Source organism: Eucyclogobius newberryi, unplaced genomic scaffold (assembly GCF_026437365.1).
Source record: "Eucyclogobius newberryi isolate DKJ021-1_F unplaced genomic scaffold, fEucNew1.0.hap1 SCAF_122, whole genome shotgun sequence".
Classification (NCBI taxonomy): Eukaryota; Metazoa; Chordata; class Actinopteri; order Gobiiformes; family Gobiidae; genus Eucyclogobius; species Eucyclogobius newberryi.
This window is the reverse complement of record NW_027315749.1, coordinates 1-25,811: the sequence shown is the minus strand read 5'-3', so window position 1 is coordinate 25,811 and position 25,811 is coordinate 1. Positions and strand designations below refer to the sequence as shown.

The window sequence follows — 25,811 nt, the reverse complement described above, 5'->3', positions numbered from 1 at the left end:
CCATTTTTGTGAAATATAACATACAATAGGCTTTTACCAGCTTTCCTCTGCTAAATCTTAATTCAGTGAACCACAATTTAACTAGGACTCAACAAGTACCAACCAGAACTAAACCAGGACAAAACCAGGACAAAACCAGGTAAACAAGAGAAATTATATTTTCAATATTTAAAAGGTGGGCTCTGATATGGCCCACGGGCTTTAAGTTGAATGGGACTGGTCTGGAGTCTGTTTACCTCAGCGCTGTTGGACATGGACACAGTGATGCCGTTCTCATTGGGGATGTTATTGGAGCTGTTATTGGGAGAGCTTGGGCCTGATCCGGGCGCACTGCTACACGCCGAATCTGAAACATAAATCAATAAAATCAACAAAATTGTGGTAATTTTGGCACAACAGCACTTCAATAGTTGAAAGGGGAGCAAAAAAATAAAATAATAAATCAATATAAAGTGTACATGAAGCGCATTAATTGCTTTATATATATATATATTATATATATATATATATATATATATATAATATATATATTTATATATTTATTATTATATATAATATATAAAATAATAATCGGAAAGCTCCTCACCTGCCATGTCGAGCGAGCGCTTCTTGGCCGTGGTGATGGGGCTGTCTTTGTCGCGGCGGCGCAGTAAAGGGCTGCTCCTGCGCTCTGTTACCTTCTGTTTGAGTCGCGAGCGCAGTTTCAGGTTAGGCTCGGAGGCTGCGGATCACACGGAGAAAATACTACAGTGATGAGTCATCCTTTGTCTCCACTCTGAGTGCTGCGACTGCTGCTACTGAGGAGGCAAAAATACTATCAACACGGCTGAACAACGCTGGAATCACATTTATACATCTGGAATAAAGTTTCTTTGGGTTTTTGTGTACTTGATTTTATATATAGCGTCAAATATTAAAAAGGCTAGACATGAATAGAGGTGGGCAATATATTGAAATTTAGATAATATTGGAAATGTTGTGTTGAACATATGCAAAATTTGAATATAGAGTTTATCGTTTATAATACAAAATGCTACAAATGCAAACTTACAATTTTATATGAATACACAATTATATTACTGCACTTTTGCGAAGTTTAATTGTGTTGTTTAATTGCACATTTTAAATGTGTCTGATAATGTTTAAAGATATGTTTTAACACATTTCTGTTGGATTGACATGATATCATCGGAATATCGTAAAATATTATGTTATAATTTTTTGTCAATATTGCCCACCCCTAGACATGTATAAATGTATCTGAATGGAGATGAGAAAGGGAAATCCAGAGGAAAACCTTATGCAATAGGATCATTACATAATCAATAAATTGCATAAAACAATCATTACAATTTGTAAAATTTGTAAGAATCATCAAAACTTCACTATGTAACTTTTCTTTTGGAGAGTTTGCCACCTGATAGTTTCGTTGGAGATGCACTTTGCCTGAATTATTTCACAGTATGGCGTCAAATTTATCTATCTCGCCATAGAGACAAGCGTGTGACACCCCCAGGCCAAGTTACAAGCCAGATCCATGGAGAGACAAGCGCACTCACAGTAAGAATTAATGCTTTTCACATTTAATTTATTTTCCAAAATGGTAAATTAAAAAAAGAACAAGACCAAAGAGCAACCGACACAACAAAATGAAAGCACAGAACATCCGCAAACAACATCACAACACATTAAACCCAAAAGACCAACCTAGTAAAAAGTCTGTTAAATCCGTCAATTTCCGAATTGAGTCCATAAGTGACAATCAAATAAAAAAAACTAAAAATTTGAAAAATATGAAAAAACAAACACAAAAAAACATAAATATTTTCATGTTGTGTTTCACAGAGTAATCTAAAGGAAAATGTATTTTATTTGTAATGCAATTGAGTTTTTGATTGAACCTAAACTACTTATCACTAACTGTTCATGTTGTCAACTTTAACGGTCCTTAGATACTTCACTGTATGTGTGCTTTAACAGATACAGCTTCTTGACATTCGGGAGTTTACTCTTCTAAACCCAACTTCAGTCTATACGGTGCAAGTCTTTATTTTGACTTTCTTGAGGTGTTGTTTTGTTCCTTGCCAAACCTTCAGACTTTGTGCTTCTGTTCCTTGTTGGTGTTAAACAGAAAACAGTTTGAACAAATCAATCTGGGAGGCTGGGATAGTTACCTGGGCTACAGTCTCACCAGCGTTTGGCTCAAAGTGCAGACATCGATTTTTGTCATAAAAAATCTTGCACAAAAAGTCCCTGTTGTAAAAAGACAGCTCTTATTCACATGCTACATTTCATCTTCAGTGCCTTCTGTCTCTCTCCCTTTCTTTTTGACCGAGCCACACAAAGACATAGTGTTTAAAAAGCTATTAACTCTAAAAGCTTTGTTTACTTTGCACCACCAATCAGAAATCTCCGGTCATTTTACTCTTCAATATTCATTTTTTTTTTCATCACAGGAGGGCTGCATCCAAACAGTGTCTCACTTGCCCTCATTACAACAGGCACATCTGCTTACTCTCCTTGTGCCACTTTTCTGGCAGTTCCTTCAAGGCAGTATTTAACCAAATGAACTTTTCTTATTGTTGATGTCAGTAAAAATAACAGCATGGAGACTGGGGCAGCATGAAAAAACTGTGAGACCAGATTCGCACCAGTCTAAAGATAAAAAGCCAATTTACAACAATCTGCTATTTGATACATTCTATTCCTAGTTGTAACATAAACATTGTCTTTTAGATGATTTACACACAATGGAATGGATGGTGAATTATGCAAAAGGTCTCTAGAAATGTAGGTCACTGGTATAAAATTCACTGATAAGTGAACGTATTCAGAATTACTTTTAAAGCAGAAGATGACGGTTAGCTTGACTCCAACTTTCTGACTGTATGTGTCCTAAAAAGATTGAGATAAGTTTAATTCATATTTGGAAAAATACATTAGAACAGCAGGAGCGTGTAACAGTAGATTTAGCGTGTTTTAGACAGACAGAACTGACGCTTAAGTGTGCACCCTCCTCCACACACCCTGTCACGGCAAAATGCGCTGAAGAAAATTGCGATATAATTTGCGATATAAAGGCGCACAGCAGCAGGGAAACGGGCATGCGCGCTCTCGCCGGGGCCGCGAGCAGGGACAGAGCTCGGAGTCAGACTTCCGCAGGAGTTTGGCGAGAAATTGCTTCACGCGCTCTTGTCTTTTGATTAATTTCATTTAATGCTATTTTGCTTTGTCGGCGGTAATTTATAAATTATTTTTTATAATAATTTATTCTATTTACATTGTAAAAATCAATAATCTAAGTGCGGCGGATCCGTAAACCAAGTAATAAAATAACTATGGCCTTACCTACTCAAGTAAGACTACTGTAAGTTGGGGTAAAAGTATTTAAGTCTCAGTTTTATTGAACACGTGCTTAAGTGTGACAGAAAACTGCCCACAGATCCTCACGAAGACTATTTGTAACCTTAAATGAGAAAGCATTTTTATTTTGGGGCATTTTTTTCTTTTTTAAATGTTCTTGAGGTTAGGAAAGCAAAGTTAATGTGACATAAACAGTAAGATAAAAAAAAAACACAGATTTGCTTGAAATGATTAATTTTGATTCTAAAATTGTCACGATGATTATTACTTAATTTACTAGGATTTATTCATTCTTACAATTAAATTGTGACCAATTGATAAAGCATTTCATCTTTATATCCCTACTCATCATTGTATAATAGAGGGGGTGAACAATGTGTGCTATGTAAGCAGTCAATTCTGTCCAAAACAAAAGTAAACTCTTCATATACAGCATGAGCCCATTATAACTGTTGAAAGCTGTGTCAATGTGTCAATGTGCCCTTCATTTGAACCAAAAGCTTATTAAGGCCTTTGTTCTGTGCCATAAAGAACACATACAATCGGCACACATGGCATGTTCTGTTCACTGTTCACATGCTACTTTGTGCTCATGTCCGTGTGGGCCCGTCAAGTGACTCCCAATACTGTACCAGTCTACGTATACACAACTGAGTCCTTGTGAAGCCTGTGTGAAGCCTGCACATCCAAAAACAAAAGCACACAAGGAGAGGTTTTGACCTTTCCCATGATGTCTTTCACTCTGTTCTGTGTTTATAGAATGAGAGCATGTCATGACCTAAACATGAAGCTGGTTCCTGCTGGTACACACTCAACACGCAATTCTCCCTTTCCGTGTGCTAATGAAGAATACTCAAAATGTACTGCAGGGTTTAAGCCCGAGTGGAGTGATTAAACTTTTCTTTTAACCGGTTCTTCCTCTACCTCGAAGAACTGGTTCTCCTCCTGAGTGAGTTTAGCTCCACTGTCTATCTCGCGTACACTTGTCCGTCTGAGGGAGTCGAATCTCTTCTTCACTGTGGAACTCCTCCAGGTTTTTGTACTTTTTCCCAAAGAGGTTTGATAGTTTAAGGACAGGGGAGCTTGGGACATTTGTCTAAGGACACGGGATACAAGTCCCTAAGAACATTGTTTAATCTGTTTTTCACTGTCGCCCCTTGAGGCAACTACAGTTGTGATTTTGGGCATTACAATTTTTTTTTAATGAATTGAAACTTGAAAATCAAACACAAAATAACCGTTTGAATTGTCACAATTTACAAAGGCTAAATTTCTTGTTTCAAAGCATGGTATTACAGGGGCTGTACCTGATTTTTTTCATATAGAACTCCTTTGCCCTCGTACATCTAATATTATAGAAACAGCTCTTGAACAGCTCGTGAAAACGAGATCACCATTTACTTTCTGCATCTAATTATAGAGCTTTTTATTCTCCTCAAAGCAGAAAGTATGCTGTTGTAATAGTATCAAAAAGCAGATACTAATTGATTCTATAAGTAGTATTGATCTTATAGATCACAGCTGTCAAACTGGTGGCCCGTGGGCTGAATCTGGCTCCCCAGAGCTTTTAATCTGGCCCGCCGAACATTTCTAATTTATATGTAATAATTTCCATCCATCCATCCATCCATTTTCTTCCGCTTTATCCGGGGCCGGGTCGCAGGGGCTGCAGTCTAAGCAGGGATTCCCAGACTTCCTCTCCCCAGACACTTCTTCCAACTCCTCCAGGGGAACCCCGAGGCGTTCCCAGGCCAGCCGAGAGACATAGTCCCTCCAGCGTGTCCTGGGTCTTCCCCGGGGCCTCTTCCCGGTGGGACATGCCCGAAACACCTCCCCAGGGAGGTGCCCAGGAGGCTTCCGGAACAGATGCCCGAGCCACCTCAGCTGGCTCCTCTCGACGTGGAGGAGCAGCGGCTCTACTCTGAGCTCCCCTGGTGTGACTGAGCTCCTCACCCTGTCTCTAAAAAAGCGCCCAGCCACCCGGCAGAGGAAACTCATTTAGAAAAGATCAAGACCAGTTATGTCGCCCGGATTGGCGTCACCGGGGCCCCATCCTGGAGCCAGGCTTGGGGTCAGCGAGCGCCTGGCGCCTGGTGGGGCCGGTGCAGAGTGATCTGGGCGGCAGTCGACGGCAGGGGCCTCGACGACCAGATCTCCGGACACATGTAATAATTTCCAATAGATATATTGCGTTTTTATCGCTAGAACACGCTGGTACACGTCCCACAACCCTTTGCAGTGTCCATCCCTCCCCCGTGCTGTTCTGCCGCTGCTGTGTGTACTGCCGGTGCAAGTGCAAGGCTGAGAAGTGCCGAAGTGCATCGCACACTTTACAGACTTGAGCAGAGGTCTTAGCGAGGAAAGAGACGTGGGGTTTTGTGAAACACGTGGGGGGGGAAAGGATTTGGTTTTGTGCACGTTAGAGCTTCTGTGATGACAGCTCTGTGAGGAAAACAGAGCTTACACTGGTTTGCACATCCAAACCAGTGCAAACCTGGATCAGGAGCCAAAGGTAAAAAACGGTCATGTGTAATAAAGTATGAACATGACTGTGTCCACACTAATGTGAACACAATGCACTCATTTGAGTCACTACATGAATAATTTGTCAGCTTAAAAAATTGTGAGCCCATATTGAGTTTAAAAATCAGATATCATATCAAAAGTCCATGTTCCTGCTGCTGATGCATGAATATGGACTCAGTCTTTCACTTGCTGCAGATTTGTGCATCAGTGTCCACATAGAACTATTACTAGGCTATATAAATCTATTTATTTCTTACATTTTTTATTGTTTTACGTTTTAGGTTATGTTCGGCATGCGCGTCGAAACTCGGCCTGCGGCCCGAAATGAGTTTGACACCCCTGCTATGGATAGAAGTATCAATACAAAACAAAACAAAACAAAACAAAACCATAAACAGAACCAAATTAAGCCTTTCTAGAACAGTTTTAGAATGATTTTGAGCTTTAGCAGAACTGGTACACAAAGTACTAATATTTTCTTTGTATGTCAGTCTATTGTTTTAAACCTTGACCTAAAAAAGAGCATTTTTAATTCTCATTGTAGCATCAAATCGAGTTTTTTCCTTTCCTCAACATTTTACACAAGCTGATTTTTTTTAGCTTTACCGTGATGACAAAAGTTGTAAAAAGCACTGTTAAACTCATCAAGTGAGCAATACATTTGAAACGCTGCAAAGATTTATAAATGAACAAAATTCTTTCTTCTGTAAAAATCCAGTGCAGCGTTTCAAACTATCAAACTACCTTTCTCGCATACAGTATATTAAATTACAGATGTTATTACAGATTTTATTGCTAAAAAATAAAAACATGCATTCTTACTGAGAGGGTCGACGTTCCAGGGATCTAACCTGTCACATGGTCAAGTGTACAACATTTTTGGCCAAGCAATTATATATTGCAAAGGGGGTGGCCCCTCCACCAGCACATTTACATAGTACACCTTTCAAATTGATTTTAATTCATTTAAATCCAAAATTATTTTTGTAATACCAAAAATCAACTTTGTTTCAGCTACATGTGCATGTATTGAATGCATATTACAGGAGCGAGGTGAGTGGAACAAAAGCCTGCTGTTGTTGCCGGACTGTTGCTGGGAGCCCTGGTGCCGCTGCAATATTTTATGGCCAAGCGGTGGTATAAAAGCGCCTCTAAACTCTCTCAGGCCGTCATTACCATAAGTAAACCCCGCCAAGCACGTCATCACTGTGAGCAAATATCAGCGGGTGGCATGGGCCCACTGCTCCAGCTGCCACCCACAGTCCCAAGCCTTGCAGAAATCAAGCACCTACCCAAGGGACAACCGCTTCACTTTACCATTGGGTGTTTAAATAAAGTCTTTTAAATGTATGACTTATGCGCCATTGCTCGTTGTGGCAGTGCCTTCACACCTTGGCCACCTCCTTTGCTCTGCATTTAATGAGAAACCAATATTCCCTCCAGGCCCAACCTCAAGAATTTTTCCAAACACAAATCTTAGCAGCGTTAAATAGTGCATTAAAAAAATCCTTTGCACTCCAAGCTTAAATCGTGTCTTACATCTAAACTCATGTATCTTCTATCATTTATTTGATCATTTGAATTCATTTTTCCTGCGTTCTAGAATATTTACATACAGCGCTATATATAGAATGCCAAAATCCAATAAATGTTTCTGAAGCTCACTTACTATCACCAAGAGAGTAAATACTGCAGCTGAGAATTGTTTGACCGTGAAATATAATACAAACTGTAAAAAAGTAAAGTATTATAGGGATCCAAAGAGAGCCCCAAAAGTAATTGTTGCACAGTATTATGATCCCAGCTGACAAGCTTCCTCCATATGATAATAGACCTGTCGGACATACTTTGCTTTAGAAAACAATAATTACCTGTTAAGGCAATCTTCCACACCCTGTAAACAATGTTCTGTAATCACTCTTGTTAGTATGGAAACGGTTTGTATTAATACTACAATCTGCAATGGATTTAAAACCACCCTTACGCATAAGGAACTCTTAAAACGTCAGGTACTAAACAGGTATTTATGTGATGTCACTTATTTTAGCCAATTTGTTGAAGTCTTGACTGCCTTTTCTCTGTAGGAGAAGGATATAATTAATAATGCCTGACTCCAAACCTAAAGCCTACTGAATATACAGTACATGTAAAAGAGTTATGGGGCAAGTTTTTTTGAGAGGTGAACACAAAAGAGGAGTGAGATGTACCAGTCTTTCTCAGGGGGAAGTCATCTCGTGGGTTGTAGACACCCAGCACCGGGTGGTTGTAGGTGGACATGCCGGTCTGAGGAGGAGAACTCTGGTCCAGGGAGCTGTGCTGAGTTTTGCTGCAGAAACACAAACAAGTGTAAAAGAACAAAACAGCAGAGGCCACACAAAGCCAAGCCCTGATAACTCAGACATGTGACAGAGACATAATCTCTGCAGTAACTAACTTCATGGTTGTCATGGATGTATGATTAAAGCATGCAAATCCTTTAGCGAGGCTACAGACATGTCCTGCCATCTGCTTGCTGCAGCAGAATAAGGTGCTTGTTGTGGGCAAAGTTACTGTAAGCCTGTTGGCTTTTTCCCAATTGCATGTTCCTGACAAGTCCACGTACACACGCTTGTCTGCTCCAAGACTGAGCAGATAGTTCCATCACCAGAGAATATTTAGATTCACTGTGGGAGGGACAGAAACAGCTCTTTGTATCAGTAATCTTTAGGAGCTATAGCCAAGCAGTGAGCTTATTTAGTCCTTAAAGCACTTATAACAGCAGGTGCTGGACTCACACAAACACATACTTTACCAAAATGTGTAAACGGGAATGTTAAATTGTGTTTTACATAACCACGTTTTACAAACTACATGATTATTCCCATTATGAATGCCTATTATGCCACACAACAGAAAGAGGCAGACACACACCTGCAAATGGCTTTAGAGATACTACAATAAACATTTCAAGGCCAAGACTTCAGTACAAACTCCTATCATCATCATCATCAGGTTTCAATATCCTGCCCTCACGTGTTTATGTATTTATGGGTGTGTGTGTGGACTCCATCTTTGTTTTATAAGCGCCTCATACAATGTGGCAGGTGAAGCATCCGTAAAGCCCGCAGACAGATGAAGAAACAGCGATACATTATTTATCTGCAGTTGGGAAGAGAATTACCATCCAAACTTTTAATGATGTGCTGTTAGCATCAAGCGTGCTGCTGTTCAGCTCTGTTACACAGGATCAGGACATAACAACAGCAGCCATGGGGCTTTAATTGTCTAGCAGTGTGCATTGGTGTGCAAACTTTGCAGGAGACATATTGATTCTCGATCCATGTGAAGCAGGTGATGATGTCAACTCTCTGCTTGACATTATAATGTAAGCCAGCAGCCGAGTTAACTGCTGGCACCATACTAATCTGAGTTCTGCAGTGCCCTGCGCCGCTCTCAGTGTGCACAGAAGCAGCAGCCGCTCCGCTCACCGGTACCAGTAGGGGGCGTCGTTAGGGAGACCTCCTTGGTTGAGACTCCGCTGAGCCAGAGCCTTCTTCTTATTGAGGACAAACTCCTGGAGACGCATCTTCACCTCAGTGCTGGCTACTGCACCTGATGGAGAAAGGTAAGGGGACATCTATTACCACATGTGTCCCTCCATAATAAGAGTTATATGAGGGTCACACCAATTGGATTCAGTGTGAAGTCACAGGGTACCTTCTTTAACAGCTCCAGGTATCAACGTCAGAACAAGGCGCGCAGATGAACTTCAGACTTTATATGATGAGACGCAGATCTGAGCTGGAGATTTTAACTGGCTGTCACAGACAATTGGCTCTTTGCTTCTAGCTTAAGGCAATGATTCTGTTGTTTATTTGAATCCAAATCCATCATTCCAAAGTTATTTTGAAATGATAAATAAACATTTAATGTTTTTTTGATAACACACAAATACACAAAAGCCTCTCTCTCGCTTTTGTTTTTTAAATATATGTTTTACCTTTTAAAAAAATATTTTATAGGTATTTACGTCATAAGGCGCTGGTACAGCTGGCAGCCCGGTGTAAACGCTCTCTCGTCTTTCTCACACTTATTGTGCTTTATCTCCTATATTTTGTAAATATAGTTAGTATATTTTTTCTATTTTACTGTACGATAGGGACACGCGCTGGAATAGTTTTTTAATTCAACTGTTTTTGACTTTTTTCGGCTGGATTTGAGCGTTTTTCGTTGCGTTCGTTGTGTTGTTGTGACGTGAGCTAGCTCCGAGCGAGCCCACCAGCCCCCCCCGCGCCCTCCGGCCGCGCTAAAGTACGGCGTGTCGTCGGTACACGTTTATATACACGTTTATATGAAAGAGGAACTTCACGAACGATCGGGACACGCACTGGAATCGCTTTAAATTAACTTGTTTTGACTTTATTCGGCTGGATTGAGTGTTTTCGTCGTGTCGTTGCGATGTGTCTTGACTCTGAGTCCCCCGGCTCCGGCCCCGCCCCCGGCTCCGGCCCCGCCCCCCGGCCGGCGCCGTACCGCGTTTCTACAAAGGAGGAACTCATGAAACTGCGGAGAACAGTCGTCTTACCCGGAGATCGTCACGTTATCCCGGCGCAATACTGACCTAACCTAATACTGATGTGCAATTCTGTCATATGTGCAATTGCTGTTGGAATTCATGTGCAATTCATGTGCAATTACTGTGAAATTCATGTGCAATCTATGTGCTGTCGTGACACATATTCATGTGCAATTACTGTCGGGATCACATGCAATGGTATTTATGTATTTATTTGTCTATGGGAGTTTTTATTTATTTATAGGAGATCTTCTACTGAAAGTGTTTTTCAGACTTCCTATAAGTGATCTGTTCTTCTGTATCTACCTCTGTATCTACCTGCGTTGCACCAATGAAATTTCCCCATGTGGGACAATAAAGGAATATCTTATCTTATCTTAAAGTCAATAATTAAACTAAGAAAAGGAGGTTATTACTTTTTCCCCAAGGAAATAAATGTTGACAAACTTTTTTTGTTCTTCAAAATTCAGGTGACCTGTTCAGTGATATGAAGCAGACATTTGCGCACAGACCTGTCATTAGAGCTAAATGAATGAGTGGTGACAGCGTTAGACTTTTCCCTTGTACAGACTAGTGTGAGTAAACACGGTGTGCACTAAGCTGGCACGGACACAGCCTCAACCTTTAACCACTTTCCATAAAGTGTGTACACGGCTCTCAAGGACCCGTCCACTCTCTTTCAATGAACTGTTGAGAGACACCCAGCAGGCAGCAGGAAAACTGGGCTGAGTCTCCGCCAAGGCCACCGGCTAATACAGCTCCTTTACTGCAAAAAATACTCAGCCTCTCCAAGGAAAATGGAAAGCAACCCATACTCCCAGCAGGGACACACAAGCTCATCTCACCAGCACTCTAACCAGTTATGCTTAGACCTCGACAGGTTAACTCACCATAAATACAGCACCATAGGCTCTGTACAATATATTTGCATTAAAGGGGCTTCCACACCGCCGCGGCCGAAGCGTCCAGTTTACATTCTAAGTCTATGGTAAACGCGCGTCGAGCACGTAGTGCGTTATCCGCGGCGCGGTTTCTTCGTTTTTGTGGCGCGATTGGTGCGTTTTTTTACGCTCTCGACGCTTTGAGCGCGTGTATGAGCCGGCCGAGGCGACGAAAGCGGCTTACGCGACGCGTTCAGATATGTTGAGGTCTCTGCAGCTGAAGCGTAGCAGCCGCCGCAGCAGCCAATCAGAGCTGACGCTCCAGTGACGTACGTAGGTACGTATTTCCCCTCGCATTTCCGGTATTCCCCGTGGAATTCCCCAAGAAGCGCCACTTTTTCCTTGCTCGTCAACAATGGCAGACGAAAGACTGATTGTGTCTGTTTGTGGGAGAAAGGAGCTGTATGATGTATTCACGGTGGAATACAGAAACAGAAATAAGCCCGGCGCCTCCGTGTGAGGGTTTTGAAAACCAAAAACGTGAAAACAACGCTCTCGATATCCGCCATTTTACACAATGAAAGGCCACACCGACAACAACTCCACTGCTCATGCGCCAACACCTCTACTGCGCATGTGCGTAGACAGCTCGAGCGCAACATACGCGCGCCTGTGTACAGTGGCCGGGGCGTCGAGAACGCGCGTCCACTGCGTAAACCTTTCAAATGTACACGCGCTCAAATTCTGCGTCAGGCGCGTTTAGGCGTCTGTGGTGTGTACGTACCGGCATTCAACACTCACTGGTAAAATGTTATAACTATAGTCACTGTAGATATATAATGTAGCATAGGCACACAAATCTACTTTTTGACCATGTTATAACTCATCATTAGCTTTTATAAATTAGAAATTGATTGAGTAATTCTGTATTGTCCAGCAGTCCTGTCTCTCTGCCCATTGTGCTGTACCTACTTTTGAATAGGCAAAATGTAAGGGTCATATATGCATGGGTTAAAAAAAGCTTCTTTTGACACTACAGACACAAAAAAGGTGCTGCTCAGTGACCGAGTGGATAGCACATGTGCAGCCGGCCACAGTGTTGTGAGTTTGATTCCTTCTCTGAAAATTTGTTCTTTAAAAACACAAACATTTTAATTTGCCGCTTACGTAGTTTTATACTAACATCAAAGGACCTATTGTTAAGCTGTTTTCGATCAATATTGTAAACAAAACATAACATAATGATCTTGGTAGGTTAGGTTATATTCTTCATAGCTTAAAAAAGCATAACGTGTCTTCTTTAAAAAAAGGTAAATAATACAATCTTAAAAATGACCTATTCTACAATAGGCAATTGGGCAAATGAAGCACTTTTACAACAAGGGACCATTCTCCAAGTCACAAACATAATCATACATCACTGTACGCAGCAAACACTGGGAGGGAGGTTAAGTGTCTTGCCTAAGGACACAGCTACTGTATGCAGGAGAAGGGATTGAACCGGCAACATTGAGGTTAGAGCCATTAAACAGTCAAATATTTTTGAATGGGATTGACTCACTCTCTTGCCCTCTCTCCTTGTTCTTGAGCAGCTGTAGCTTTTGCTCTCTTTGCTGCTTCTCCAGCTCTTGCTCTAGTCGGTGGTTCTCCATCTTCCTCTGGTGCTCCAGCAGTTCCTGTTGATGCTTCAGTGCAAGCAGTTCTTGTTGTTGCTGGGGAAACACACAGCAAAGGGAAAAGCACATCAGCCTCAGATCGCTTATTTTCGTTTAAAGCGCTCTTCTGGCTCCTCCTCAAACCCAGTCGGCATCTGAAATAATTAATCTGACAGCTGTTAGATGGCATAAAATAAACCTTTAATTCATTGAAAACCTTGGGCAACACGCTTTGAATAAACATAAAGAATTTAACTGTTGTAGCAAAGCACATAATCCAATCTGCTAACTTGCTCATTACTCTGAAAAAGACACACAGGAGCGCGGGCTGAATGGCTTACATGTCAGTTTTGTGCTCCTGACTATGCAATCGCGGTGTGGCCGGCTTTGTCCTGCCACCCAGAGGTCAAAAATAACTGTCGTCTGAAGCCAAAACGCGACCCTGTAAGCACATTAGAGCGTCCTTGAGCCAGGCCAAGAACTCTGTGTCCCCCACCACGGATAAGAGTGTCAATTAAACGCTGCCACTGCACAACATGCCGCCACACTGAAACGTTCCATCCACTTTTCTCTCCAGTTGAACCCAGGGAGGCAATTACTCCTTAATGTTTCCGTAATATACAATAAAGAGGGCAGCTGTCTGAATGAGTCTCTGCATAATGACATCTTTGACGTGCCAAGAACTCAAGTGCTGCCCTACCACTTCACAATAATATCTGACGAGTTTATGACTAACTGTCTGTAATTTAAAAAATAGATGCTCCAAAGCCATTCAACATCAAGAGCAAATGTTGTTTATTTTTTGGTTTATATTAAATACTAATATTTTACTATATCTAAGATTCGAGATTGCGTGTCATCTGACAAATATTGTAATTATGATCAGATTTGTAGCCTTTAGTAGTCGAAATAAAATTGTACCAGTATTATCCAATGCAAATGCAGGATTTTTAAAAAATATTTTAAAATATGGAAATGTTTTTGCTTTTCCAGGAATGTTCCACAGTAGCATTAAACTAATCAATCTTGCTTTTATTTATTTGCTGATGTTTTTATTGTTGACAAACATGCATTCTTACTGTGAGCAGGTCACCTTTCCACAGATATGACCATTAACATAGTCTGGTGGTGTCACCTGCTTATCTTCATAGTGAGAGAGGTTTAATGCCATATTGTGGAACATTCCAGGCAAAGCAATAATAACTACATGGAGAAAAGGTGGCAAACCCTTCACCAGAAGCGTTACACGGTGCACGTTCACTCACTTAAGTGTAGCTTCCACTAGTTAATACTGCCCAAACCAGTATATAAAGTAGCTTTTCAACATGCTAATTTATTTCTAGCAGCAGACACATTAGGTATGTCAATTGTCATATAAAATGGTTTTCAAATGATATGTCAAATTGTTTTTATGTAAAGTTACAAACAAAATGTTATAGAATTTGAACAAAAATTTGGCTATTTTACCTTGTGAACTAACTTAGATTCAGGTTAAACCAGTTCATAGCAGTATTTTTTCTTTTCTTTTTGAAAAATGTTTTAAAGTATAACACATAACAAAAAGAACATAAAACAAGACCAGAGAGCTGTAGACAAATTAATAAATGAACAAATAAATAAACAAAATAACCCAAAAGGACAGAAATTAAATCTTGACACATTAAACATTTTCCGTATGTCCACTACAATGTCAGACCAGTCCTTGATTGTAGGTGAGGTTTGTGTCATCCATTTCTTTGTGATGGCCTTTTTCCCCGCTGCCAACGGTATGTTCCAAAGATATCCACTGACTATGTCTATGGCAGACATTTTAAGGCCCAAATACATAGTTCTAAAATCGAATGGGAATGCAACGTCATATACAGTCTGTAGTTCTTTGTTGAATTCAGTCCATTATTTCTGGGCAACAGAACAGTCCCAAAACCTATGCAACTCAGCAATTCCCTCTGAAAAATCATGTCACACTTTTCCAGCAGAATTCCCTCCAAACATGTGACCTTGTGGTTCTCCACTGGGATGTACATATATTTTTCAGTCAAAGTAAAATTACCCTGATTTTCCCATTTAATTTTAATGTAATTAGTAGAGAGGCTGCCTGAATCATCAATACATTTATATAAATTATATATTATTCCTTTTGAAATCTCTGATTTATTTAAAGGTGGAATGGACGATTTTTTGGCACCAAATCTGAGTCTCATTTCCTTGTGGCGTGGACTGTCGATTAGTCCTGCCACGTATCAATCATAAAACGCACCTACTGCTCACCTGCAGCCTCGTTCTGGCTCGTCCCCAGGAGAGCAGCACGTTTCCCTGTGTCTAAGTGCATGGATCTATCATGATATAGTTTAAGTTTAACTCTTGGTCAAACTTATTCTCAGTTTGGGCAAATTTAACTCAAACCAGCAAAAATGACATGTGACCATAATACAATACACAACATTGTCAACGAACACACATCAATAGCAGGTAATGGAGAAAGTACATTGAGTACGACATGAACACACTTCAAACCAGTTCTTGTGGCAAACTAAACTAAAACATGATTTAGTCACAAGTTTAGATCACACAGTCAGCAAGTTGGTTTAGATGTGAAATATAGTCATTAAGAAACTTGAGGAATGTCTCTTATCAGATTCAGGGGGAAGGGCTCCGGTGAAGACACTGTCCTCTCCGTGGGGGGTTGTTCCTTTACACTCAACACTATGCTTTGATTTCTGCAACAGTGTGTTGAGCTGTGAAAAGGTACTGTCTTTCAAAGGTCTTTTTGGGTCCCCTACATCCCTCTCTTTTGACAGATGTTTTCTTGAAAAAGGAAAGGTTTGTCAATGAAGATACCCAGGACCCAAAAGACAGTGGCACAGAGGTGGCATATACTAACTCAATGGAATATTTTACCTTGGGGTTAAAGGGATTTTATAAGAATCGTATCCTATCTCAAAATAGTTAAACATGTGGGAAAGGTATTTGTTCATAGCCTAGCTATTACATTTGGTAATAGATCATAAACCACACAAGATATTCCGAGGTTGTCTTGAAAAATGTGCGCACAAAAATGTCTAAATTTGGGCAAAATAAAACTAATTGGTGGTAGATTTTTTTGGAACTACGCCACCAAAAAGAAAATCGACAACAAGTCCGAATTTGTTGTGCTTAAGCGACAAAAATATAGATTAGTGTCTGCAGGTACATCATTTCTTCTAAACAAATAGAATTAGTGACAATTTTGAAGAGGTGCCAGGGCTCGTTTGGAATAGTGTAAGAGGTACTTTTTGTTAAAGATACACTAAAAAAGCAACTAGTTTAAAAGCTTTGAACACGGGTTGGTCAGAGGCGTTTTAAAACGTAGTTATATTATTGTTGACTCTTCTATTTGTTTGTTGGAAGATGGGTCAATATCTAAAGTAAATGATTATGTGATAAACATATAAATGATAAATGACAGATTTAATATCCAAACTCACCGCCTTCAGATTATTAATTTATTTAGCGATTGATTGCTAAAAGTTTGAAAACGTTTGATTAAAGGTGGTATGGACGATTTTTTTCAGCAATTTTTTTATCATATTTCCTCGTGGCGTGGATAAATCATTTGTTCTGCCTCGTATCAATCATAAAACGCACCTATCGCTCACCTGCAGCCGCGTACGGTTCGTCCCCACGTTTCCGCGTGCCTAAGCGCATGGATCTATCATAATATAGTTCCCTCAGTGTACGGGGCAAAATGAAGACGGAGAAAGACAGTTCGAGCTGACGCAGAAGTGGACAGAAATCTACGGGAGACGAGCGATGCGATGTGCTCCGTTGCGCTAATAAACAAACGCACGTGTGTGTTGTATCGGTCCGCACGGGGGAGTGCGCATGTGCACTTCCGCCTGCGTTCTCAAATCGCCGAAAAATCGTCCATTGCGCCTTTAAACCATTTAGCCTTTATAATGTGAATCTATTCAAAACAACAATAAATTGTTCATTCAACCTCATTGAGGCCAAATGAGTTTGTGATGAATAACTTTGGTAGCTTTTGTGATCCACTCCAAACATGCCTGCTGCCTGTGCAGGTACGAGACGTGTTTTAGGAAGTGACTTAGATCGACTTCCGGTTAAGCCTTAAGTGTGAAGCTTCACAGCCGAGGGCCTATTAGGGTCGCTGAGCGGCGTGAGCTCACTTCTGTGCAGCAGTCATCAGCAGATTGGGCCTCACAGTAGTGCAGGCTGTTGTTTAAGTTGTACATATTTTCTAATATTCTGGAGCATCGCAGCAATGTTCTACTAATAATGTACTGTGTAGAGGTGTGTATCCCGGAGACTCGCGGTAATAGCATCTACTCTCTACGTGTTTTTCTGCTTTCAGTTGACAAGACTGAATTTACAACAGATAAAGTCACTCTGGGGGTTCTGCGGCTGTGCACAGACTGTTAGTTAACTGCAGATCAGTAAATTTCCATAAGTGTTCGGCAATAACTATAGTCTACAAAGGTCTTATTAAACACATGTATCGCACACATAACAGGGATCAAGCTTCGTGTTTAGGAGCTGGTGGTCACCAAGCATCACACACTAGACGCGGAGTTAGGGTCTAGTTTTGGTGATTCACTTTTAGATTTTTAGGAATTACAATTTTAGTTTGAATCGTCCCACACGGGCTGCACCACTTATGTAGGGTAACATACTAGTACAAGTACTGTAAGGTTATGAATGTCCACCCACTTTTGAAAGAGGGGGGGCATTCAAGGTTGATATTGATTAAAGAATTGTTCAAGAATTTAAACATGACACACTTCATAAGTGTGGGTAAGTTTGAATCATATTTTTAAGAGTATAATGGGGCACCAGCCGGATAATCGGCAATTTTAACAACTCTATAATCAGATATCTAGATTAATTAATTAATTAGAAATGAATTTGCTCGTTGATCTAAAGGTTTGAGAACGTAACCCTGACATTGACCCCTTTTCTGGAAATGAAAGAACACTTTACCGAATGTGGGTTATGACGATTTAATGACCAAATAATTGAACAAATAAATATGAATTAGGAATATGCAAATGAGTCGAAAACAGATGGAAAACACGAGACATGATGGTTCTAGATCTATCTAGGTGTGTGTTAGAGTTAATTCCAGATCAGTTCCATCCGAGCTCCAGAGAGAGTTCCATCCGAGTTTCCTTCGAAGCTCGTCTCTCCCTTAAAGGTCCATGACACCGGGCCTTGGGAGCAGGCCTCGGGCCTAGTTAGCGTGAGCGATGCTACGCTACGGGACAACGACTTTTCCAAGAGAAGCTAATGTTCCCTCTCGGAACTAAGAAACCTGTGCCCGTTTTTAAAAACGTGATTGATGCTGCATCACGCAAAATCAAGCAAGAACCTTTTGCAACTTTTCAAGTCCACAGCCTTTTAGACCAGCCACATCGGTGGAGCAGCACGACGGCCTTTTCATTTGGGAACGCCTCAGAGCCAAGGAGAACGCAGATCGCAGAACCTGATCCAGTCCTTCTTTGGCCAGCCAACGTCAGAGCCGAGCTCCAGAGGAGGCCTTCTCTGGCCAGCGTGGACTGAGCTGCAGCGTGACCCCTGAGTGAAGCCTGGAGGCGACACAAACGACACACAGGCCCTTGGACCCCACGCAGGCTTGGACCCCACGCAGGCTCTTGGACCCCACGCAGGCCCTTGGACCCCACGCAGGCCCTTGGACCCCACGCAGGCCCCTGGACACCACACAGGCCCTTGGACCCCACGCAGGCCCGTCTCCTCAGGATCATAGCTTCTGGTTCCATCTTAGAATTAACTAGCACACACCTAGATAGATCTAGAACCATCATGTCTAGTGTTTTCCATCTGTTTTCGACTCATTTGCATATTCCTAATTCATATTTATTTGTTTAATTATTTGGTCATTAAATCGTCATAACCCACATTCAGTAAAGTGTTCTTTCATTTCCAGAAAAGGGGTCAATGTCAGGGTTACGTTCTCAAACCTTTAGATCAACGAGCAAATTCATTTCTAATTAATTAAATAATCTAGATATCTGATTATAGTTTTTAAAATTGCTGATTATCCGGCTGGTGCCCCATTATACTCTTAAAAATATGATTCAAACTTACCCACACTTATGAAGTGTGTCGTGTTTGAATTCTTGAACAATTCTTTCATCAATATCAACCTTGAATGCCCCCCCTTCTCCACAAGTGGGTGGACATTCATAACCTTACAGTACTTGTACTAGTATGTTACCCTACACGCTAATAAACAAACGCACATGTAGCCGCGAGGCATTTCTCTGCTTCCGCACACAGTGAGTGTGCATGCGCACTTCCGCTTGAGTTCTCAAATTGCCCGAAAAATCGTATACTGTATTCATATTCTGGGTCACACCAATGCTCTGATTTGAGCAGAAAGAGTCATTTTTCAGACAAGGTAAACCCAAACCTCCGATTTCTTTTGATAATTATAGAGTTTTAAATCATATTCGAGGTTTCTTGCTTTGTCATACAAATCTTTGAGATTGTTTTATTCCACTCTGCAAACACCCAGGGGGAAGAAACCTGGGCAAAATATAGACTAAATCCTTAGACAGTTCTTTATGGAGAACCACACCTAAATATTTAAGATATTTCATTTGCAATTTAAATGAGTAAATAAAGGCCAGAGAGGGTCGCCAATAAGAGAAAATTTTTAAAAAATTGTATCAAGACATTGGACCCATAACATGGAGGAAATGCATCACAATTTTCGGTTTGGTTAAATACAGTAAGACATCATCTGCATAGCAAGCAATTTTATGCTCTGTCCTATAAATTGAGACACCAAAAATTGTATCCGATTGTCTAATATATTGGGCCAATGGTTCCAAGTACAAAGCCAACAACACGGGGGACCAAGCACAACCCTGCCTCAAACCCCTTTCCAAAGTCAGTGAATCTGTCAAGTGACCGTTCATTTTGATTCTTGATGTTGGGCCATCGTAAAGAGCCTCCATGTTTTTTTTATTATTACATCATCTATCTTAAATTTAGAACATGGTTTTGTGTATAGTTCATTTTGTTCATCTTTTGCTTGTGTTTCTCTTTTACCTGATATTCTGGTGCCTGCCTATCTCACTTTGCTGCATCCCAGAGACTAGGTGGAGAAACTTCTCATTTTGTCGTTTTTCTCTACATAGATCTCAATGTCCTTTATCATCATTTTTACAAATTATGGGTCATTGTGTAAACTAGCATTAAATCTCCAAAGAGTTTATGTTTTTGTTTCTGTTCCCGATATACAGTGGTGTAAATAGGAGCATGATCACTTAGGTCTATTGTACCTGTGTTTGCTTCTGTAACTTTGGACCAGATATAGATCAACCCTACATTATGTATTAATTGACTAAATGTATTATTTAGAGATTTACCAGTACTTTGTGGGTTTTAGACATCCAATGTCTGAACATGCAAGTTCCAGTCCACAGACAAGGTTTCCCTCAGAGTGATTTGCAATCAGATCCACAACTTCAGTATAGAAAGTGAGGTCACTTCCTGGAGGAGCATATACACTTACACACTCAAATTAAACACACTTCCATCAATACTTCCTTTGACTAGCGCAAATCAGCCATCTTTATCTTTGTGTTCAAACCTCTGTTCAAAGACTATTCTGCTCCACACCTCTTATGTTTGCCCTTGTATGAGGAATAGTAAAGTGTAGTTGATGTTAGTTGATGTTCTAAAGTCATTTAAATGGGTTTCTTGTAGGTATATAATATACATTTCCTCATAATTGTCATTATCTTTGATCACAATATCCCACTAAAATCAAAAGATGCTATTCGTAATTTTTAGATGCTATTGTATTAACCATGTTGAAATTATTCATGTAAATCTGCTTTTATTACACAGGTCAAGCAAAACTCACAAACATAGGAACTACAACAACCGAAACACAACAGAACAAACAAAATGAAAAAAAAAAAAAAAAAAGCTAAGACCTCACAGACTGATCCAAAAAAAGATTAGAGGGTGGAGGGAAAACCATTTTATAGGAAAAAACGCCCTCTGGTACAGTTACTATACCTTTGTCAGATGGGCTTTTTACAAACTAAAATTGGAACACACTGGCCCGTATTGGGCAAATACATGTTTCCAGTAAAGTCCAAGTCTCTTTTATTGAAATAAAGAAAACTATAAGGAAGAGAATGTGGGACCAAATCCGCAATTGCCAAATGCTGTATTCAATCTTTTTATTTTTCCATTCCCGTTCATCCTCAGCATTGCAGGATAAAGCAGAGCATATTCCACATCCTTCTCTCTTGGGCAGAATTTCACCGAATGAAAATCTTTAAGTTTCTTGACCACTGGCGTTAAGTAGTTGTTGACGAAAGAGACCTGGGCCTCGGTTGATACAGGATGGCCCGCGGCGAGACCTCTGGATGCCGCCATGACACGCTCTTTATCACTGAAGTTGTAGGACTTCAGTATAATTGGTCTTAGACGCTAGTTCAGAGCCGGTTTTTGAGCCAGAGAGCAATGCACATGGTCAATCTTAATTTTCCCAGCTTTTGCTAGAAGTTTGAGATACTTGGGTATCCAGGTCTCCATATACCTTTTTACAAAATATTTATCTTGGGCGTTGCGATAGCAGCCTAGCAACTTAACCCGAAGGTAGAAAAGCGCTATATAAATGTGACTATCTACCATTTTTACCGTAAGTGTCCTCTGGAATGACGACAATCCGCATATTACATCTGCACCCTCGGTTTTCCAGGTCTTCCAGTTTGTCCAGACAAAACATAGACCTGGTTTGTCAATTCAGCCACCTTGGTTTGCAAAGCAGAGACACTATGAGTCATTCAGGTCAGAGACCTCCTCCTCTGCCGCTGTCTCGGGTGTCCAGCTCGACATTCTTAAATTTTAAATCACGCGTCTATCTTTGAGTCCACTGTCTTTGTAATCTTGTCAGATTAATCTGATCTGGAACTGGAGCTGGAGCGATTCGGGTGGTATAGCCGGAACAGCGGCGGAGCTTGAGCCAGGGCCTGGGTGCGGTGGTTGGTGCAGATGCGGTAACGCCTGGAAGCGCAGGGGCTCGCACCGGTGGGGAGCTAACGAGCTTGGATATAGCATTACTAGCCTGGTTCTCAGTGGCTTTTTTAGTCTTGTTTTTCTTAAACATTTTCCCGAAATAATTGTCCGGTTTCTTTCTGACCTCAAGATAAAGATTATTGGCTCGAGCCGTTTCATGGAATAGAATGCGACGACCATGGAATTTGACGAGTCTTTGTTATTGCCTAGTTTCTTCCTCTTATTATTATTATTATTATTCATGGTAATTTTGCCACAACTCGGGCATTTTTGACCCCCTGAACATTGATGAAAGTCACACATGGGGACATAGACGCGATCGGCTCGGCCCGAACTTGAATAAAATGGAGGCTTAATTTCCAGTTTTTTCAAGGACAAGTCACGCCTAATGGAATTGATCTACGGAGCTCATATTTCACTCACTAATACGTTTTTATGGACTGATTGGAAATAATTAATACCCATGTAACAAATTTACTCTATAGCGCCCCCTACCCATTGTGTGAAAAACTCAACATTGTCTGATTTGTTTGAAACTCATGGGCTATATTCTCCTCAAGACGCCATGAAAAAATGAGCATTGCAGATATTGTGTATTTTTCACAATTGGCCAGCAGGGGCGCAATTAATGCCTTCACTTCCTCTTCTTCTTTTATTTTGATGTAACATTTTCTCTCGCTCGGTGGTCTTAGCATTAGCATCAGCATTAGCGGCGGGTCTCTGTTGCTAGGTGACGGAGGTACAGGGAGGAGGGGATACGGTGTAAAGTCTTAAAGAATAAAGTCTAAAGAATAAAGTCTTAAGAGAATGCAGCAATCAAAACACGGTCGCGCGGGAAGGCGGTCATCATCGCCGCTACCGCGGCTTTAATTATGGATTATTTCCATGGGTATTACTGCAGCCAGACAGACATGTCCGCAATACGCATCTACCGATCATCCCGGAAGTCCAGCAGCAGTGTTTCAATGTTGCACAAATCCACAAATCTGTAATTGTGGCAATATATGTTTTGTGGAATGTAATTGTACTGAAATGGGGCTATAGTTTTCAGCAACTGAACTCCTGCTGCATGGGTTTAAATCGTGTCTTCTTTTATAAGATTTTTCAGGAGGTAAATATGTGTTCACCTATTGTGCAATCTAAGGAATTGCCCATGTTTGCTGACACTCTAGATGTGCACTTTAATGGCGAGTGTAGTCAGGGCTGATTAAGGTTGGGCCTCCCTGACTCTTCACTGCGTCACAGACTTGAGTTGTCCTACAGCCCGGGCTGCAAAAAAAACAATGACGCTGCACAAAAACAATGACACAAACGCAACATAAACACACAGATGACAAAACGGAAGGAAATGTGTTCAGTTCAGTAATAAAAGAGGAACTATAGGAAGAGGAAATTAACTATAAAGGGAGAGCGGAAGAGTGAAAGACAGATGGAAGAAGAAATGCAACAAACAAGAATCCACTATCTACTTTTAGACAAATCATATTTAGGATTATATAAAATCACAGTGAAACTGCTTAAAACTGTAGAATAATTCATTAAAGTTTCCTAACATTTGAGGCCCAGGGGAGGACTTTTGTAATGGGCCTGGCTGATACACATTCGCTTTGTGTTTCCAGGTCAGTGTGACTGGACACAGGCTGGAGTTTATGGCTTTATTTATGCAACATGGAGCACCATTACAGCACTTCACACTCTAAAACTACAGCATGACTCTCCTCTGCAGGTCTAGTGAATGAAGCTAACGTACCTCCTGCTCTTTCTTCTCCAATGTAACAAGAAATCACTTACCTGCGCTTCCACCCCCTTATTTTTAATTTGCATTTTGAAATATTGAATAAGTAACGACAGGTGGAAACGCCATATATCGCATTTTGAACCAGAACAGACCGGCGGCTGCCGTAACCAGGGCAACCAACACCCAGATATGCTCTCAAACGCTTTGATGGAAACAGAACCAAACTTGCATTTGTTATTTGCTTTTCTTATAAAAACTTGGGTGGAAATGCAGTGTCTCTCCGTTGCTGGCTTAACTCTGTTAATGAAGCATCCTTTGGCTGACCAAATTAAGATTATTGCCTCCTCTCTTTGAGTGCCCCACCTCCCTCTGAGGTCAGTACTGCCCCAATCCCTCTGAGGTTAGTACTGCCCCAGCTCCCTCTGAGCTCAGTCCTTCCACCCCCTCCCTCTGAGAACAGTACCTTGATGTGCTCCTGCAGTTGGGCCTCGTGTTGGCGGGACAGCTGTTCATGTTGCCTCTGGAACTCTAAAATGAGGATCTGCCTCTGGATCTGCTGCTTCTGCTTCAGGGTCAGCAGCTCCTGCTGCAGCTGCTGCTCTCTGAGCGAGGGCCCTAACACAGGGGCGCCCTGGTGCCCCAGCATGGAGCCCTGGGGCCCTGGTGGCGACAGAGTGGACACTTGCTGTGGCGAGTGGTCCACACGCAGGTCCATGGGGATGGCAGCTGGGGGCAGGCGCAGCGGCAAAGCAGAGTTTATGTCCACTGCAAACACACAACACAAACATTTGGTTTGAACGTTTCCTGAAACAATAGTTTTATTTTCCTGTAATCCTTCAAGGATTACAGCCATCTTTCAGGTTGGGTATTACAAATGACTCAGGTGAATGAGATTAAATGAAATCTCTTGAAAATGTAATTCAATACCACTCCCTGTTCAGGGAGTATGGAGCGTATGGAGTGTATGAAGAGACGTGGGCGGCCAAATACAAACATTACTGGCACTATTCAAGCACTAATGCATCATGTACAAATCCTGATCAAAATGATTTTAATATTAAGTGATAGATAGTCATTCTATATGAATCTTGTATCATCTGTATAATCTGACTCTGAACTTTCATAAAGCAGCTGAATACACAGCGACACTGACAATGATGGCTTTGACCCGGTGCAGGGCAGCCTGAGCCTGCTGACTGAACAGGAAACCGCCCAATCACGCATTAAATCTGAATAAATAGGAGAGGACTGGCTGATTATTTACCTACAAGCTTACCAAGGGCACGGCATGAGCCACAGATACTTGCTTAGAACTCTGTTAATAAAGAGGCAAACACCGCTTCAGTAATAAAGCAGGTTTGTGCCTACACAATGTTGAATGCCAATCTTGTCATTATAAAATAATCTACTTCCTCTCTGTGCACAGGATGAACAAACACGCCCCCAGAGCTCATGCCGTCAATAGCTCAGGGAAACACAACAACAAGGAAGGCAACAGGTCCTTGAGATGAGTCAGTGGACATCTGCACTGCAATACCACCAGTCCACACTCCATCAAAAACTAGAACCCATTCAAAACAAATACAGTTTATTGTTTATCTGTCAAAAGAGAGTCCGTTCATCTCTTTGTCCCTCCACTAATGCATATCCACAAAGATAAAGGTGCAAGATGCTAATTTGACGCTACAATGTTTGACAGCTATAGGGGCAAAAAACAATGAAGTATGCCTACTAGGATTGTGAATAGTGTCAAAAATTTGATATTAAAACTATACAGAAACAACATATTCATTTGAACAAGTAACAAAATCTGCCATGGCTATACTTTACCACCATAACAATGTTCTGAAATGTATTCTTGGTTTAGCAGTTCATCAATCAGTCTTTCCTCCAATGTTAAAGCTCCTGGATGTGGTTAACATTTTGGCCATAAACAGAATCCAAATTTGCAAATTGCAAATATAAACTGCAATTCAATCCTTTTTCATAAATCTCTATTCAAAGCATAATACCATTAATAATACCTTTGCCAGAGC

The 25,811-nt window shown here is 41.0% G+C and overlaps 1 protein-coding gene across 1 annotated transcript in view; it reads right to left on the bottom strand.

The window, feature by feature from the left end:
• The window catches only part of hdac4 (histone deacetylase 4), a 43,604-nt gene extending 19,067 nt beyond the window's left edge, over positions 1–24,537 (bottom strand). The window contains exons 1-6 of the mRNA XM_072442008.1: positions 24,239–24,537; positions 12,887–13,037; positions 9,357–9,480; positions 8,097–8,215; positions 587–721; positions 237–346 (exon numbers count right to left, since the gene is read on the bottom strand). Coding sequence (XP_072298109.1) covers positions 237–346; positions 587–721; positions 8,097–8,215; positions 9,357–9,480; positions 12,887–13,037; positions 24,239–24,490 — 891 coding nt within the window. The 5' untranslated portion in view covers positions 24,491–24,537. The remainder of the gene's footprint in view (positions 1–236; positions 347–586; positions 722–8,096; positions 8,216–9,356; positions 9,481–12,886; positions 13,038–24,238) is intronic.
• Positions 24,538–25,811: the final 1,274 nt, after the last annotated feature.